We start from the raw sequence: 16,055 nt of genomic DNA, 5'->3' as shown, positions 1-16,055 counted from the left end.
GATTATGATTACATTTTTTTTTTCAGCACATTAAAACAAGAGATAAATGGGTTGGGTGGAGAATAAAGAAAGGAAAACTCGCAAAACAGGGGAGAGTGAAAGATAAAGAGACAGATGGAGAGAGAGATAAAAAGTTTAATATAAAGATATTACACACATTATTTAAATTCTATTTAGATTTATATGGCGCCAAGTAATCCTGCTAGTTTATTATATACAGGGCAGTTGTCTGTGTGTTAGTATGTCCAAAACTACTAATCAAAGACCCACAATGTTTGCATTTTTTTGAGTGGCCCTGACCCAAATCTATAACATCTAAAATTTGGCAAAAAAATATTTGTAAATATTGCAAATGAATTACATTATATATATATATATATATATATATATATATATATATATATATATATATATATTTGTAGTCATCGACATACAGTCCTGTTTCGTTGTATCACAACTCATCAGTGCCGCTAGACTAGCGTCTCTCCCAAGCCAAGGATTGAACCTAGAACCGTTGTTTTGACAGTCGGCATTTCTCCCACTCGACCACGGGAGCGACGCCCGCAAATAACCCGTTGGAATGTCTATTTAAATAGACATCCGCCACCACTTTTACAGTGTTCAAACCGCCTGTTTGTAAACAAACAAATAACGAGCTTCACACACACACACACACATACACATACATATATATATATATATATATATATATATATATATACATATATATATATAAATGTGTGTGTGTGTGTGTGTGTGTGTGTGTGTGTGTGTGAACACATTAAAACAAGAGAAAAAAGTTGGATGAGCATGAAGGGAGTAGGATGGAAATGTGGTGGATAGGAAAAGGAAGAAGGAGGGGATATATAGAAATTTTAATATAAAAATGTTACAAATATTTAAATTCTATTTGATTTTAAACGTTAGCTCCAAATAGCTCTGCTAGTCTAATATGTATTTCTTAGTATTGGGACGATTAATCAGAATCTGGGATTGAAAAAAAAAAAAAATAGAATCAGAACTTTTGGGAGTATCGGAATCGGAAAAATTTGCCTATTTTCTGATACCAAAAAAAACGATTCATTTTATTATTTTTTGTTTAAAGCATAATTTTTATAATGAAGAAATGACAAATTTTTATTGAGTGTGAAACTGAAATCGACAGATTACTCCTGCAAGTGTACTTTTGTATTTGCGGGAATATATGCTCATATTACATCTATTGCGGTAATTTGCACTTCCCGTCCGTCCACCCCCCCCCTCAAAAAAAAAAGTCTCTAAATGCATATAAATTTAAAAAGAATCGATAACTGTATCAGAATCGAGAATGGTATCAGAATCGCAAAAAATGTTGGAATCGTCCCATCACTAATATTATCTGCTTCATATTCTGTTTACTGTTTACATTCGTATTTGATTCTTCCCCCCCCCAATTCTTCCGCAACACGCGTTTTTTTTTTTTTGTTTTGTTTTTTTGTTTGGTTTTTTTTTTTCCAACACCCCCTCATACCTTCTATCAATCAGTAAACCTGGCTCTGATGGATTTTTTACCATTGCAGCAACTTCCTCTCTTTCTTCTGCTCTTCCGCTTCGCAGAGGAAACGCTAGATGCTGCGATCATTATTGCTAGCATCGTCATCATCGCTAGCCAAGACAGTGTACCCCTCACCCTGCAGCAGTTGCAACGACGACAAACATTCTCCATAAAAGACGCCTACATGACCTCCACCTTGTGTTGCTGTTGTCCATACTGTTGTCGGTCAAATTGCCGGTACGTCACCATTAACAAACGACGTAGATTTTGTTGTCTTCCTTTTCTTCGAATCTGTGTTCAAATCCGATTACAATTGACTTTCCTCCTTTTTCATTCTCTTGAACCAACCTATTCTTTTATTATTATTATTATTATTATTATTATTATTATTATTATTATTATTATTATTAAAAATATTGGTTATCTTTACGATTCGTGTCTCCACTCCATTTCCGGTAACTGCTTCATTTTTAATTAAATTTTTACGTTATCTTTTGTATATTGAATTAAGTGAAAGTACAGAATAGTTTAAAAAGAAAAAGAAAAAAGAAACCCTCTCTCTCCATATTAAGAATGGTTTTCGAAATAATATTAGTATTTTAAAAGCCATTTTTAGCGTCGAGAGAGGAAACCGAAAGTAAAGTGAAAGCACGATTCGTAAAGATAACCAAAACGTTTGTGTTTATGCTACGTCTTTCATTCATATATATATATATACACTAAACATTCTTAAAGCCACAGAAGAATTTATATCACATTCATACTACACGCAACATATCAGCAATAAAAATATGAATGTAAAATAAATAAAATCTGTGGATTTGGAATGTTTAATATATATATATATATATATATATATATATATATATATATATATATATATATATATATATGCTCTGAAAGTATAAATCCATTTTTATTAAACTTGTATTAATTGTACCAATTCAGAAAAATCTCTATTAAATATATACAATATGAGTGTGTGTGTGTATATATATATATATATATATATATATATATATATATATATATATAATCATAAACGTATATATATGTGTGTGTGTGTGTGTGTGTGTGCGTTATTAATGAACACAATATTTTTTTTTTATGGTGCATATTTTTTTATTTTTTTCAATTTTCCAAGTAGTTCATTGTGTGTTATATCAACATTGAGTTCCGTGGATTTCTTGTTTCATGTTAATGTTGTTGTTATTATTATTATTATTGTTATTATTATATCATCGTAAGGCAGGAGTTAGTCTTGGTGTTTTCATCTATTTTCTTTCTCATTTTAGTTTTTAAAAGTTAGTATTTTAACCAACTGTAAAACAATAGTCTTCTAGTGCTGACATGTTGCATGAGAACGTGAATGAAATATTCGGAAAATTAAAAAATTTAAACCGTCATAAAGCAAAATAAAAGCAAAGATTTGGTGCTTTTTAATATTAGCATTAATGAAAACTTGCTGCATATACACAAATGCACACTCGCACAATCGTTTAATTAAATTAAATCAAATCAAAGGTATACACAAGAAATAGTGAACAAGGAACCCACGGAACTCATACACCAATACACAGTGGACTATTCAGAAATTTGGGAAGAAAAAAAAAACACCTAATAAAACAAAAAATTCCGTGTTAATTATACACAAACACAAGTTTAAAAAAAAAAAAAACAACTAAAAATATAGTCAAATCTCATAAATGTATTTCAATCCAACAAGGCCTTTTCAAATGAGTAACCGACGCATTGAGGCCTCTTAAGATTTCTTACAGAAATTTTTTTTATTCGTTACAAACACATTCTATCATATATATATATATATATATATATATATATATATATACACACACACACTCACACAATTGTTATCAAAGAGTATATCTTTAAGAAAACAAATCTTATGTAACTTTTATTCAGCTTTCATTTTATATATGTATATATAATGGAAATTTGTTTACACAAAATATTTATCCATTTTCTGTTGCAGTAATGTTAAACGTAGTCAGTTTGATGTTTGTGTAATCTAACTTCTCTAAAATTATAAAACTAACCTAGACCGAACCTATTGACGTTCCCTAATAAGAGTGTCGCAGACGATCGGCAATAAACCAGCCTCAAGCAAGGGGTAATACTTGGAAGTATGACTACCTGAAACCAAGCAGAACTATACTTTACATCTAATTAAGTTCAAAATTACTTAGGATCATCTATTGATTGGAGGAGTAAAAAGTCGAAAATGAAAAATTCCAGAAACTGAAACCTTCCGAAACATTATTGTCCATAAACATTTCATTTGTGAATTTTAATGGAGAAATATTTTTTATTATGACCAGTTTTGAAGAAAACCTAAATGTGATTCATTTTAACAAAAGCAAAAACAATAACAGCATAATATTTGTAATATGTCGTAGTTTCATTAATCTACCTGGCAGTTCGAAGTAGCCGGGAAGTTACAAAATGCATATTTCTATGTATAAAAATGAATATATTTCTATTTAGTAGAAATCTATAATGGCAAACCAAGGATAACGAATTGGTTGATTGAGGCATTAAAATTGGAGATATATTACATAACATAGACAATATGAGTATATTCATTTAGTTGATTGAAGCATTAAAATTGGAGATATATTACATAACATAGACAATACATGTCTAAATATTTTTCTTCTGATCTTTTCCATTCCTTTTTTATTAGTTTTCTTGTTTCTGTTAAATACTCGCTACTCTAACTGCCATTTTTTTTTTTTTCACTCTTAGAAAGCATATCTTATTAAACAATATTAAAACTATTAATGAAAAATAATGCCCTCTATAAATAAACCTTAAATCGTTGCTAGTAATCATCCCTGACGATGGATCTGGACGGATCTGAAAATACTCAGGTAAAAAGTGACTATGAATGTTAAATCAGCCAGTTCTTGCCAGAAATAAGAAGGATACTAAGAAAGCTAGAAAAGATCAGAACCAGAATATGTAGATAGGAATTGTCTATAGACAATTCCTATCTATTCTGGTTAGTTAATGAAACATGCTTAAAGAAAAGAATGTTGCCTATAACAAATAAATAAATATATATATATATATATATATATATATATATATATATATGCACATATAATATGAAATATGTATCGATTTTTCAGTATTTACTTGCACATTACTCAATACCTGAGTAAAGCTATGTAATATGTTATTGAAAATATATAAACATGTAAACGTCTCTGTGTAGCTTAAATGCCATAAATGTATTACCATAACTTATATTATTCATATTGCAATCTCGCACGGTTGATTAGTCTTTAAGTTAATGAAGAACATATTTGGAGGGGGAAGGTATTATTTTTATTTATTCATTCATTTTTATTTTTTGTTGAAAAGGTGTTCTTTAGTTTTTGCTTTTGCAGCCCCTCTCCAATCCAAAAAAAAAAAAAAAATGTTTGAAAGAAAACGTATCCTGTACTAACCCTAAGTCTGGGAATGATCATATGGAGGAGAGGGATGAATTATAATAGTAAAAAGAAATAATTTTTCTTTGGATTTAGTAAATTTTAACGTATTTAATGTATTATGAGATTCAACTTAAATTCGGCGCATGTGTCCATCTTAATGAATCGATTTGTCATTCTTCGTTCGTGATTATAGATTTTTGCCAAATTTTTTTATATAAATATATGCTTTTAAAATTTTTATTTTTTGCCCGGTTTCTTCTGACTCTCTCAGTATTGGGCTTTTTGTCTTTTTGTCTCTTCACTTTTAAAGGAATCATATCATTATTTTTATTATTTCTACAGAAAAAATTTTTCATTAATTTTCTTATTTGTCTCTTGTATTATTTTCTTGTGATCTCCTCAACCCATAAAAAAATACTTAAATTTCAAGTTTACACTTATAAACTATTGTCTATTTTGATATTTACGCTGCAGTTATTTTCACTCTTTTTATTGTAGTCTTCTCCGGAAATATATATAGAAGCAATCTTTGATTTAAAAAAAATGTGTTTTGTATTCAAGATTTAATTTATATGTGGATGAAGAATAAGTTCATGTTTGTCTTGTCATGCATATATAATGTGATGGGACAAATCCAAAATTGTTCTCAATTTTGATACAATTACCGATTCTATTATTTTAATTGCAATTCATTATTGAGATGAGTATTATTTATTAATTTTATTTATTGCGGACTATTATCCTCATCTTTTCTTAGTTTTTTCACAACGTTTCGGCCAACTATTCCTTTGGCGACAGCTAGGAACTCTGAATCTCCTCACTGCATTCACTGCAATTACTGCCTTCCATAGTTGTTGTTGTATCACCACGTTTTTGGCCAAGTAAGCCTCTGACCGGCTTTTGGTAGGATTGAAACTGCTATCTTCAAACAATTCTCACCTGGAACCATAGAAATCAACGTCTCTATCAACTGCGCCACGGGCCCCGAAGGGCGGTCAAGGTTGAATTTTTAGGTCTTATAAATTCATATTTATTTATTGTCTGATCTTCCATGGTAGTTTTTTCATGACGTTTCGGCCAACTATTCCTCTGGCCTTCGTCAGGTGGTAACCACAACGGATAGGAACTCTGGAACTCTTGACTGCATTCACTGCAATTACTGCCTTCCGTAGTTGTTATCGTCTCACCACGTCTCACCACGTTTTTGGCCAAGTAAGCCTCTGGCCGGTTTTGGGTAGGATTGAAACCGCTATCTTCGGGGCTCGTGGTGCAGTTGATAGAGACGTTGAATCTCTACAGTTCCAGGTGAGAATTGTTTGAAGATAGCAGTTTCAATCCTACCCAAAGCGACGATGACGACAACAACTACGAAAGGCAGTAATTGCAATGAATGCAGTCAAGAGATTCAGAGTTCCTATCCGCCACGGTTAGCACCTAACGAAGGCCAGAGGAATAGTTGGCTGAAACGCCGTGAAACAACTAAGAAAAGATGAGGTAATAGTCTGCAATAAATAAAATTAATTACCGATTCTATTCTAAATTCCATTCTTATTCTTTTAAACTCTCTAAATATTTTGCTATAAAGTTGTTGCTTTTTTTTTCCAATTACTGTAAAAAAAAAATGCACTTGAGGGTGATTTTAGTTTTATTACAAGTTTAAAAATTAAACGTTTTTGGCATCTGAAAATAGACACAATTTTTTTCTATTCCGATACCCCCCTCCAAGTACTGATTTATTTTTCAATATATATGAGTGGGGATCAAAGAACATGCAGTGAGAGAGGGTAAGAGTGATAGATATAAACTTCATAGAAGATAGGTCACATGGTGAGTTAATTATGAATTAAAACACTTAAAATAGTGGAAGTTTTTCTTTTCAAATATAACTCAATCCCCAAACTGAAGAATATTGTAGCTTGTATTTCGTGTGATTAAAAAAAAAAAATTAAAATAAAAAAAAAACTTAGCTTTAGTATAATGATGAAATTTGTTCTGTGTTTCTCTCGTTAATTCAAGTTTTTATACCATACACACATTTACTGTTTTCTTTATGTACTCCTAAAATATGCTGGGACAAGCAAGATCGACAGAATTTTACTAACAAACTCCAGAACGTCAGTTTGATCCAAGTAATCTGGTTTACCTTGGTGTTACAGGTGGTATGGTTAGTGCTTTTTTCAACTACACCTACATAATAGTCTATTGCCATTTGGAAGGGGAGGGGGAGAAAAACATATCTTGACTGGAGGTGTATCGCTTAATCAGCAGGTAATCAATAATTGACCTAATCAACCATTTTGCTGATTAATTGGCTGATTAATTACTTTTCTCTTTCCTATTAAATTTAAATCATTTCATTACTGCCAAGTGACTCCTCAGATAGCTTTGACACATTAACATAGTAACTGCTAATTTAACTTACCATTTAAGTGTCTGGCCACTATTATGGCTTTTTGCCTTTATTAACTAAAATTACAAAATATAAAGTATGATTTCCAATTCTGAAATGAACATAATTAAACAATTAGATAAGAAAAAAGAAATTACAAACCAACTATTAAGTACAAATTGTAATTCTCTAAGTGAATCACTATAAGCTGAAGTTCTGCACCTGCTGCTGCTCTACTTCTATTCTTGCTGCCTGCCTCTACTAATAGTCTCCTCTTCCTTATAGGTTCATACGCATTACCACCTGTAATAAAGAGCCTCTCACTCTCCACAGATGAAGGTGGTGCACTTAAATATTTTGAAGCCAGTTTACTCAGCAGTGATAAGGTCTCCTGTGTCTACTTCCACCACTAAAATGGATCATCACCTCTTGCGAGTAGTGGTAAAGCTACGTAATGATCAAATTCTTTTGTGTACTTAAGCGTAAGGGATTTATTCTTTTTGAGTTTAGATTGTGATTTCTAGGCTTAACTCGGCTTCTACCTGCTCTAAGTTTTGATTTGTTACTGTAGGCTTATTCAAAGCTAATTCATGGTGTAGACGATGCATGTATCTGTTAAATTTTCACTGGCAAGCAAAAGAGGGAGTTAACTTGTCTCCGTTTACAATATAATTAATATGAGTATCATTTATGACAACAAAATTTTGCTGATAAAGCGGCATTAGAAAACACATTAATCGGCCGGAAAAGACACTTGCATGGAAAGGTGTCTTGATAGACATGTTCGACGTGTGAGTGATATTTTGAAACACTGAAGTGTGTTGTAGAAATTACTGGAATAAATGCTTTTGTATTCACCTAAAAAAATGTAGAGTTGTATTTTTTATGTCCTTCATGCCATGGTACCAGACAACATGTAGGTCCGAATGGTTGAAATATAAAGATACGGTTGAAGTGTAATGGCCATATTCCACCCGTGTGTGTGGGGGGGGGATAAATTTGGCATATTTTTAAAAGAAAGATAAAACTCCATATCCTGGCCAATAATTGATGTATTCCCAAAATTCAAAGTACATCTCTTAGAGGATCTTTTTGCCAAATAAGTTAACTTGATGAAATCGCCCAAGCCTCCACCACAGCCCCCAGGTTGGACTTGAACCTAGAGCACATAGCTTTCAGTGTTCTTTGAGAAACACTTAAATACCAGTTTGATCCTGACAATCATCTGGTTCTTTTGTGTGGCAGGCGATTATGATTAATATTATTCTCAACTGCGCTCCGCACATAATAATCCATGGGATTGCAATTAGCTGAGTTTGGGAGGTAGGACGAAAACATCCGCTGGGTCCGGTGAAGTTGTGGAAGTTTTCTGACAGCTACTTCTTGGTTTTGCCGGAGGTGAGTGACACTGAGTTAAATATTGCTGTCACATATATGGCTTTCCAGAAGCCACCCTATCCACTTGAGAATAGCTTTAGCCAATATCACCACATACAGGGTGTTCGAAATAAATTTGACACTTATTGGAAAGTAAAGACGAAACATCATATCTTGGCCAATTGATACATTCTCAAAATTCAAAGTGCAGCTCTTAGAGGATCTTTTACCCAGAAACCACCCTGAACTTGGAGCAAATGGTTTTTACTGGGTCCTTGGATCAAGAGGTGTGTCACATTAGTTTGATCCTGGCAATTAGCTTGTCGTTGCTCTTACAGAGAGTTTGGTTGATGGCTTTAGCAACTGCGCCTACACCATAATGTTAGATAGTGGGGTATCATAACAAGGATATGTTGTATTTCCATAGAGTTACGTATATATTCTGTACATATATAGACGTGTATGTAACGAGTGTCTTATTGAATGTACATCTATTCTTAATATGTGTATTCATGTGGTATCGCCTAGTTTTCAAAATGTCACAAAACAACTTATCTGGTGTGTGTTCACATATAATAACAAATAAGGGACGTAATAAGCATCTTTGTCTCTTGTTAGACATGCCTTCACAAAAGGGACAAATACCATTCTATGGGTTTAAAATATCTGGCCAATTAATGAACACACTCGGCCCATGTTTGATCTTGTTGGACAGAAAGCTGCAACGAAAATTCTACAACGAACAACAGACCTCAGGTTTCTTTTTGTCAACTTTTATTCCAGAATATTGTTCCCATTTTGGAAAGGTTGAACGCTGATACAGTCCTTTCTACATCTTAATTATCGATCTTGCCCCTGTTGAGTGCCATTCTGTCTGCCTCTTGGCTGTCAGTTACAGACTATCAGTAACTAACTTTCTAAAATGTCTCTAAACTCGTTACATCATGTATCTACGTAACTCGTTACATCATGTATCTACATAATTCGTTACGTCATGTATCTACGCAACCAAAAGTCTTTGTCTGGTCTTTTGTCACGTATCTTTGTTTATTAAAACCAAACATTCCAATCCTATTTATTAAACATCTTTCTAAACATTTTATTGTTTTACATATTTCTACATTAAATTCCAGTCCTATTTCAAAACATTCTTCTGTTATCAAAACACTTTGCTCTTTCCATAACATTGTCACCAGTTCAAATGTTGGTCACTCACCTCTCTATTCAAGACCTCCAACGTTGCCCGGCCATAATATAATAATAATCGTCCATGTGGGAGGGGAGTAGATGTTGAAACTGGTGAAGTCATAAAAGTTCTCAAGACAGTCACTTCTTAGTTTTCCCAGATGTGTGACATAGTCAATTTCTGCTGCCACACGTATGGCCTCCCTGCAGCCACTCTCTACACCCAGCACTCAGTGATAGACAGCAAATCTAAATTGAGTCTGAGTCCTTTTTCAATGATATGGACCAGCATAATTAAGCGATCAAAATCCTCTTTATATCCTTAGAAAATCTAGCATTAAAAATAATTTACCGTTTGTAACATCTAATAGGACCAATCAATTTAGCATAAATTAAAAGGAAAAGTATGTTACCTAGTAGTAGGGTAAGACAAAATATTTTAAAGTTTATTTTAAACACATGTAATTGGCTATCAGGTAGTTGATGTATGAAAGAAAATGGAGAAATATTTATGTTTTCTCAAACGCTTAAGTTCATACTTTTGTTTAGCAAAGAAAAATGTATTCACTTTAACATCTCTCAGTATTCTCGGAAAAAAAAAAGCGAATCTTAAATGAAACTTATTTACGAATAACATAATGAGGGAAAAACTAACAAAAAAGGGCTAACCCTAATCAAATATTGATGTTTCAGATGGGTTACTATTTGGGTCTATTTTAAAAGTTATATGTTGATATAATTGGTAAAATGAGAATCCTATGGGAATCATTTAATGCTTGACTTAGTTTCCGATATGGTTTATGGAAGTAAGTACTGTTTGTATTAAGTTATCAGAAATGCTTCATGAATTTCCTAAAAAGTTTATTCAAAACATTTCTTTTTTTGTCTGATTTTAGTTTTAAGTGCATTCACAAAATGTTCGCTTTGTCATTTCGATTTATCTTCGGCTTTTATTTTCTATTAAATTCTTTTCTAATAAATTTTGTGAATTTAAGTTTCTAGTTGCGTTTAACTGATTATGGATGAGTGCACTCATCTTTCAAGCATGAGATGACAGCTTTGTTTATGCCTTTTATTTATATATATATATATATATATATATATATATATATATTACCATTGTTCACCCCAAATAAGGCATATTGACATTGAGAACTATATAAAAAGATAAGCAAGATGTCTGTTCACATTACGTTTAAACTTCTGCATGTTAGTACAGCCAGGGAAGCAAGAAACAGAGAGGAAATTGTAAAGTTTAGCAGTCCAAGGGGGGAAAAAACTACTAGAGTATAAGGCTTTCCAGCATCTAGGGATCTCTACAGTGAAGAGGTGAGATTTTGCTGCTAAAGTTTGTTGGGTGTATCTACGTTGAGGGAGGTGGGTGTAAGTGCAATCAGTTCATCAGAGCACATACCATTTAAAGTTATTTTTTTTTTTTACAATTGAGTCACCACTTATCAAAGCTCGGAGGCCACTCGAGGATAAGGGTTAATGAGTGTATAGTAATCAATGGCAAAATGTTGTAGTAATCGTTAGTAGAAATTTAGTAAATTGGTGTCAGGGAATGGCTCATGAAGAACTTGTTTATGTTGAACTTGAAGACGGCCATGTTGTAGTCAGTTGAAAATGCAACAGAGTACCACGGGCGTGTAGTTCTAAGAAAGAAGCTTTGTTCATGGAATCTACATTTAGGTTTAAGCACGGATAAAGCGTAGGGGAAATTAATGATAGTGGTTTCAGTTAGACAAGTGTTTTTCATGAAAGTCAGGCTTGGCGGGACTTGAAGCTAAGACACAGGGATGCAACATTATCATGATGGGACAGGGGTTGGAGCTTGATTTATAGTGCAGGACCCATTAGATTAGATACTTTCTTGGACCCAGTCTAAGCAGTGAGAAATTAGTGGTAGATGTACCAGCACAGATGTGACAACACTATTTCATACATGGACGGATGGTGGCATTGTAGGGATAAAAGATATTCTCAGGTGTTAGTAATTTTCTAACATGGGAGAGAGAACCCACTTTTTTTGCTGCAGCTTCGGCAACGTCCTCAATGTATTTGTTTCAGTTAATGTTGACTGGGCGTTAAACCGAGGAGTTTGAATAATGAGTTCTCAGATAGGATGTTATTATTCATGGCTATTCGTGGTGGTTGAGAAGGTTGAGAATCCCCAAAAAGTTGAAACACCATTGTCAACCAAGGGAAAAGTCTATCAGACAGGTATACACAGTGTGATGATGTATTGAATTGAAATCTGGTAAGTGAAAGTTGAGGACATGCGTTGCATGGATATAAATGATATGAGAATGGCATATGTATAATGCAAGTCTTATAGACCTACTCAGATCTGATAAGCTGAGACGAAGATTAAATTTGAATAGTATACTGTCCAGATTTAATCTTCCTCTGAGTTGAGAGATGTGTGTAGAACTCGTTTCGCTGATATGACCATGTTGAAAGTATGACTAACAGTACTTGGGTTAGTAAATGTAAAGGTATCAGGGACAATTTACAATGAAGGGCAAAGGAAGACATGAGAGAAAGTGATATCTCCGACCCAAAGCAACACTCACTCTAGGCAGGTTGAACCAGCTTCCTCTAAAGGAGGAAGTTTCATGGGATTATAAAGTTTGCCAGCAGTCTCCCGTTGCATGCATATCCCGGTTAGGATAGATTATGAGGTTAGGCTTTTGCAGTTCTTGCAGGTAGATGTCGACATCTTCCTACATACAGTGCCTAATATTTCCAGATGGTCACCCATTTGGTATTGACCAGGCTTAACGTTGCTTAACTTTGGTAATTTATGGTGAACCAGTGTGCCAACGTGATTGCGCCATATAGAAAGTGATAAAGATGGACTTGAAAAAAAGAGGGATAAAGACCTGGCCAGAGATAGTTTAGGTTGGAAGTCAATTTCTAAAAGTCATCAAACACATGTCAGTAAAACGGATGTTTAACTAAATATGATGATGATAAGCTTTAGCTTGAAATAGAATTTTAATTGGTCTGTCAAGCTAAAGTTTGAAATAGAATTTTAATTGGTTTGTCAAGCTAAAGTTTGAATTACTTTTAGCATTAAATCCTCAAATTGTATAGACACATCTTCAGAATATTCGTTCTTATTTTTAGTTTAATTAACCTTAATTAATAAAATTAACCTTAATGTGAAATTGTTTTATTGTAAGGAAATCACCCCTCCCTATCCAAATACAAGCATTTCTAATTTGTGTGTGTGTGCGTGTGTGTGTGTGTGTGTGTGTGTGTGTGCGTTTTGTTTGTTTTTTTTTTTTTTTTTTTTTTTTTTTGTTGCTTTTTTTTGTTTTGTCTTAAGGTCCCAAATAATAACTCTTCGATCTCTGCACACAGATGCACATGTGTGCGTGTGCGACACAGCGTTGAAGGTGAACTTCGGGTCTGGATGAGTCATAAGGATAGTCTTTGCCGTCTTTGCTTCTAGATGCTGCTGCTATCTGCTACGCAAACTTCGATCTGTATGTTCTACGCAGCATTGTGTTTGCGTGTATACATGTGTGTGTTTGTGTGTTTAGCTCAGTTGTATTGACGATTGAAAAGATCTCGTAATATGGTCAGCAATTATTTGTTTCCAAGCATCGTTCCTAATATTGGAATGCTGAAGTTGGTATAATCTTCCTTCATCTTCGATTTCCCCTGTCATTCATTGCAGATTCTTCGATGACGTAAATAACGATAACAAGATATGCGAAATTTTATACACTATTTTTCTCATAAACAATGTTCAAAATGAAATTTCGTAAATAGTTATTTTTTCCAAATATCGTTTTTTTTTTTTTGTTTTTTTTTTTGTTTTTTTGCCAGCTTTATTCATCCCAAACAAGGCATACGAGGCCACTGTGAATAAGAGACCGCACCTACAAGGGCATCCTCATAAGTGATTAGATGTGCAGCAAAATGTTTGTTCACATTACATTTAAATTTCTGTATGTTGATAAAATCAAGGAAACGAGGAGAAAATTTCAAAGGCAGACTGTCCTAGGAGAGAATCTATTAAAGTAGAAAGTTTTCTTTCATCTTGGGATCTCTACATTGAAGGAGTGGGATTTTGCTATGAATCGAATTTGTCATGAGTATTTACTTTGAGAGGGTACAAGTGCAGTTGAGTTCATCAGAGCTCATTTTGTGGAAGTATATGTAAAACGAGGAGAGAGAGCAACATTGTGTTGACAGGATCTGGAGCTTGGTAGACAGTGGGAAACCTATTAGGTTACATACTCTTTTTTTTTTTTTTTTTTTTTTTTTTTACCCTATCCAAGAGGAAGATACTAGTGGTTGATGCACCAGCCCAGATATGGCAACAATACTCCATGCATAATAAAATGGGGTACTTTGTAAAGATATAGAATACTGGAAGGTGTGAGAAGATTTCTAATCCAGTAGAGAGAGCCCACTTTCTTTGCAGCGGACTTGGCAGTATCATCTGTTCCAATTCATGTTACCTGTGAATGTTAGGCTGAGGAATTTGAATGTTGGACAGTCAAAGTGGGCAAGGCTGGTGGTCGGTGCACCATCACAGATGTGACAACAGTATTCCATGCATGTAGTAAAGCTTTTCAGTGTTGTCGCATTTTGATAGATTATTGGATGATTATAATTCGATTAGATATTTCTAGAAACTAATAAAGCTGATTGAATAAAAAGGAAACAGAAAAAATATTTACATTCTGTTTTGAAAGTTGTATCTTCCAATGTCCGCAGTATCACACAGATACAGCATTTCACAAATATTAAACATTAGAATTTATTTGTTTCCTATATCATTGGATTCAGTGCTTTATAACAGAATTTTTACCTCATCAAATTTTCAAATTTATTTCACTTTCTGCTTATTTACATTGGTCTTGATAGGGGCAAATGAAAAAAAAATCCTTTTGCTCCCACTTATCTGAAATAAGGTGTTGTGCTCTAAATTAGTGACCATGCCTACAGGAACAATCTAAGTAGGGAGTTGAGCAGTGAGATACCTGGTTACTACATTTAAATTTTTGTGTATTAATACAGTTAAGGAAGCAAGAGAGAAGAGGTTCAAAGTCTATCAGTTTGAGGAAAGAACCTTTCAGAGTAGAAGGCTCTCTGGTATCAAGTATCCTCTAAAGTGAAGGTGTGGGATTTTGCTGCTTGTCAAGTTAGTCGGAGGTATTTACATTCAGGGGGCAGTTTATTGGAGCATATAAAATTGGAGTAGTTGTAAAACAAACTCTGGGATACAACACATTGTGGCGATGGGACAAGGTTTGGAGCTTGGTTGTCTGTGAAACCTATTAAATTAGGGACTGTTTTTAACCCTATTCAATAAAGAGAGATTAGTGGTTAATGCGTGCGCAAATGGTGGCTTTGTAGAGATATGGGACATTGTCAGGTGTGAATGTTTTACTAGAGAGTACCCACCTTCTTTGCAGCAGTCTTGGAAAGACACAAGGGCGTTTTTTTATGTGGAGAAACGTTCAACTATCCCCCTCTCCAAAAAAGGAGCATTGTGAATGAGGCAAAAATCAAAATTACTTCAAGAAGATCTGCTGCCTTTGACTGAGGACAAAACAGATACAGACTTAGTTTGATCCCAACTCAAAGGCCAGTATTTGTGTTGCATAAAAGACCCAGATAGGGGGTGTTGAGTCACTTGTTGTAAGAATCAAACAGAGCCGAGAAGTGACCCTCCTTAGATTTTGTTCCAAATCACATATATTGTGGGTAATAACCCCGCAAAGGAATTTCCAATTCCTGGGTCTAAAAATAGAAACAGTCGTAAAGCGCGAACCGCTCAAAATAAGCAAAATCCTTTTGGAAATTCGTTTTCAAGATTATTACCCACGATATATACGATTTGGAGCAAAATTGGAAGGATCACTTCAAGAAGTTCCAAAAGTTGTCTGGCTCTTAAACAATAAATTTGTCCAGATAATGTGACCAAGAAGTCACGTGCAGAATCTTCGTGTGGCCAAGGACAGCAAACAAAAAAGTCGGTCCCAAGTCTAGGAGAACCTGGGAGATGATGTCAAAGCGAGTGACCATATTCTTGCAAAACAATGCTGATTGGAATGTCGGCCGATTGAAAATCGCCATTCTAGGTCAC

At 33.9% G+C, this 16,055-nt stretch overlaps 1 protein-coding gene across 4 annotated transcripts in view; it reads left to right on the top strand.

The window, feature by feature from the left end:
- The window catches only part of LOC145293703 (ubiquitin-associated and SH3 domain-containing protein B-like), a 425,494-nt gene that overhangs the window by 295,990 nt on the left and 113,449 nt on the right, over positions 1–16,055 (top strand). Inside the window, exon 1 of one of the 4 annotated variants that reach the window (XM_080140136.1) lies at positions 1,497–1,771. The exons of the other annotated variants lie outside the window; for them this stretch is intronic. Within the exon in view, the coding sequence (XP_079996262.1) occupies positions 1,539–1,771 (233 nt within the window). The 5' untranslated portion in view covers positions 1,497–1,538. Of the gene's footprint in view, positions 1–1,496; positions 1,772–16,055 lie in introns of those variants that run through there. 4 annotated transcript variants of the gene reach the window in all.

This window comes from Euprymna scolopes, chromosome 2 (assembly GCF_053919585.1).
Source record: "Euprymna scolopes isolate OS-2025 chromosome 2, ASM5391958v1, whole genome shotgun sequence".
In the NCBI taxonomy this organism is placed as follows: domain Eukaryota; kingdom Metazoa; phylum Mollusca; class Cephalopoda; order Sepiida; family Sepiolidae; genus Euprymna; species Euprymna scolopes.
Note: the sequence above shows the minus strand (reverse complement) of the source record. Positions and strands in the feature narration are given on the sequence as shown.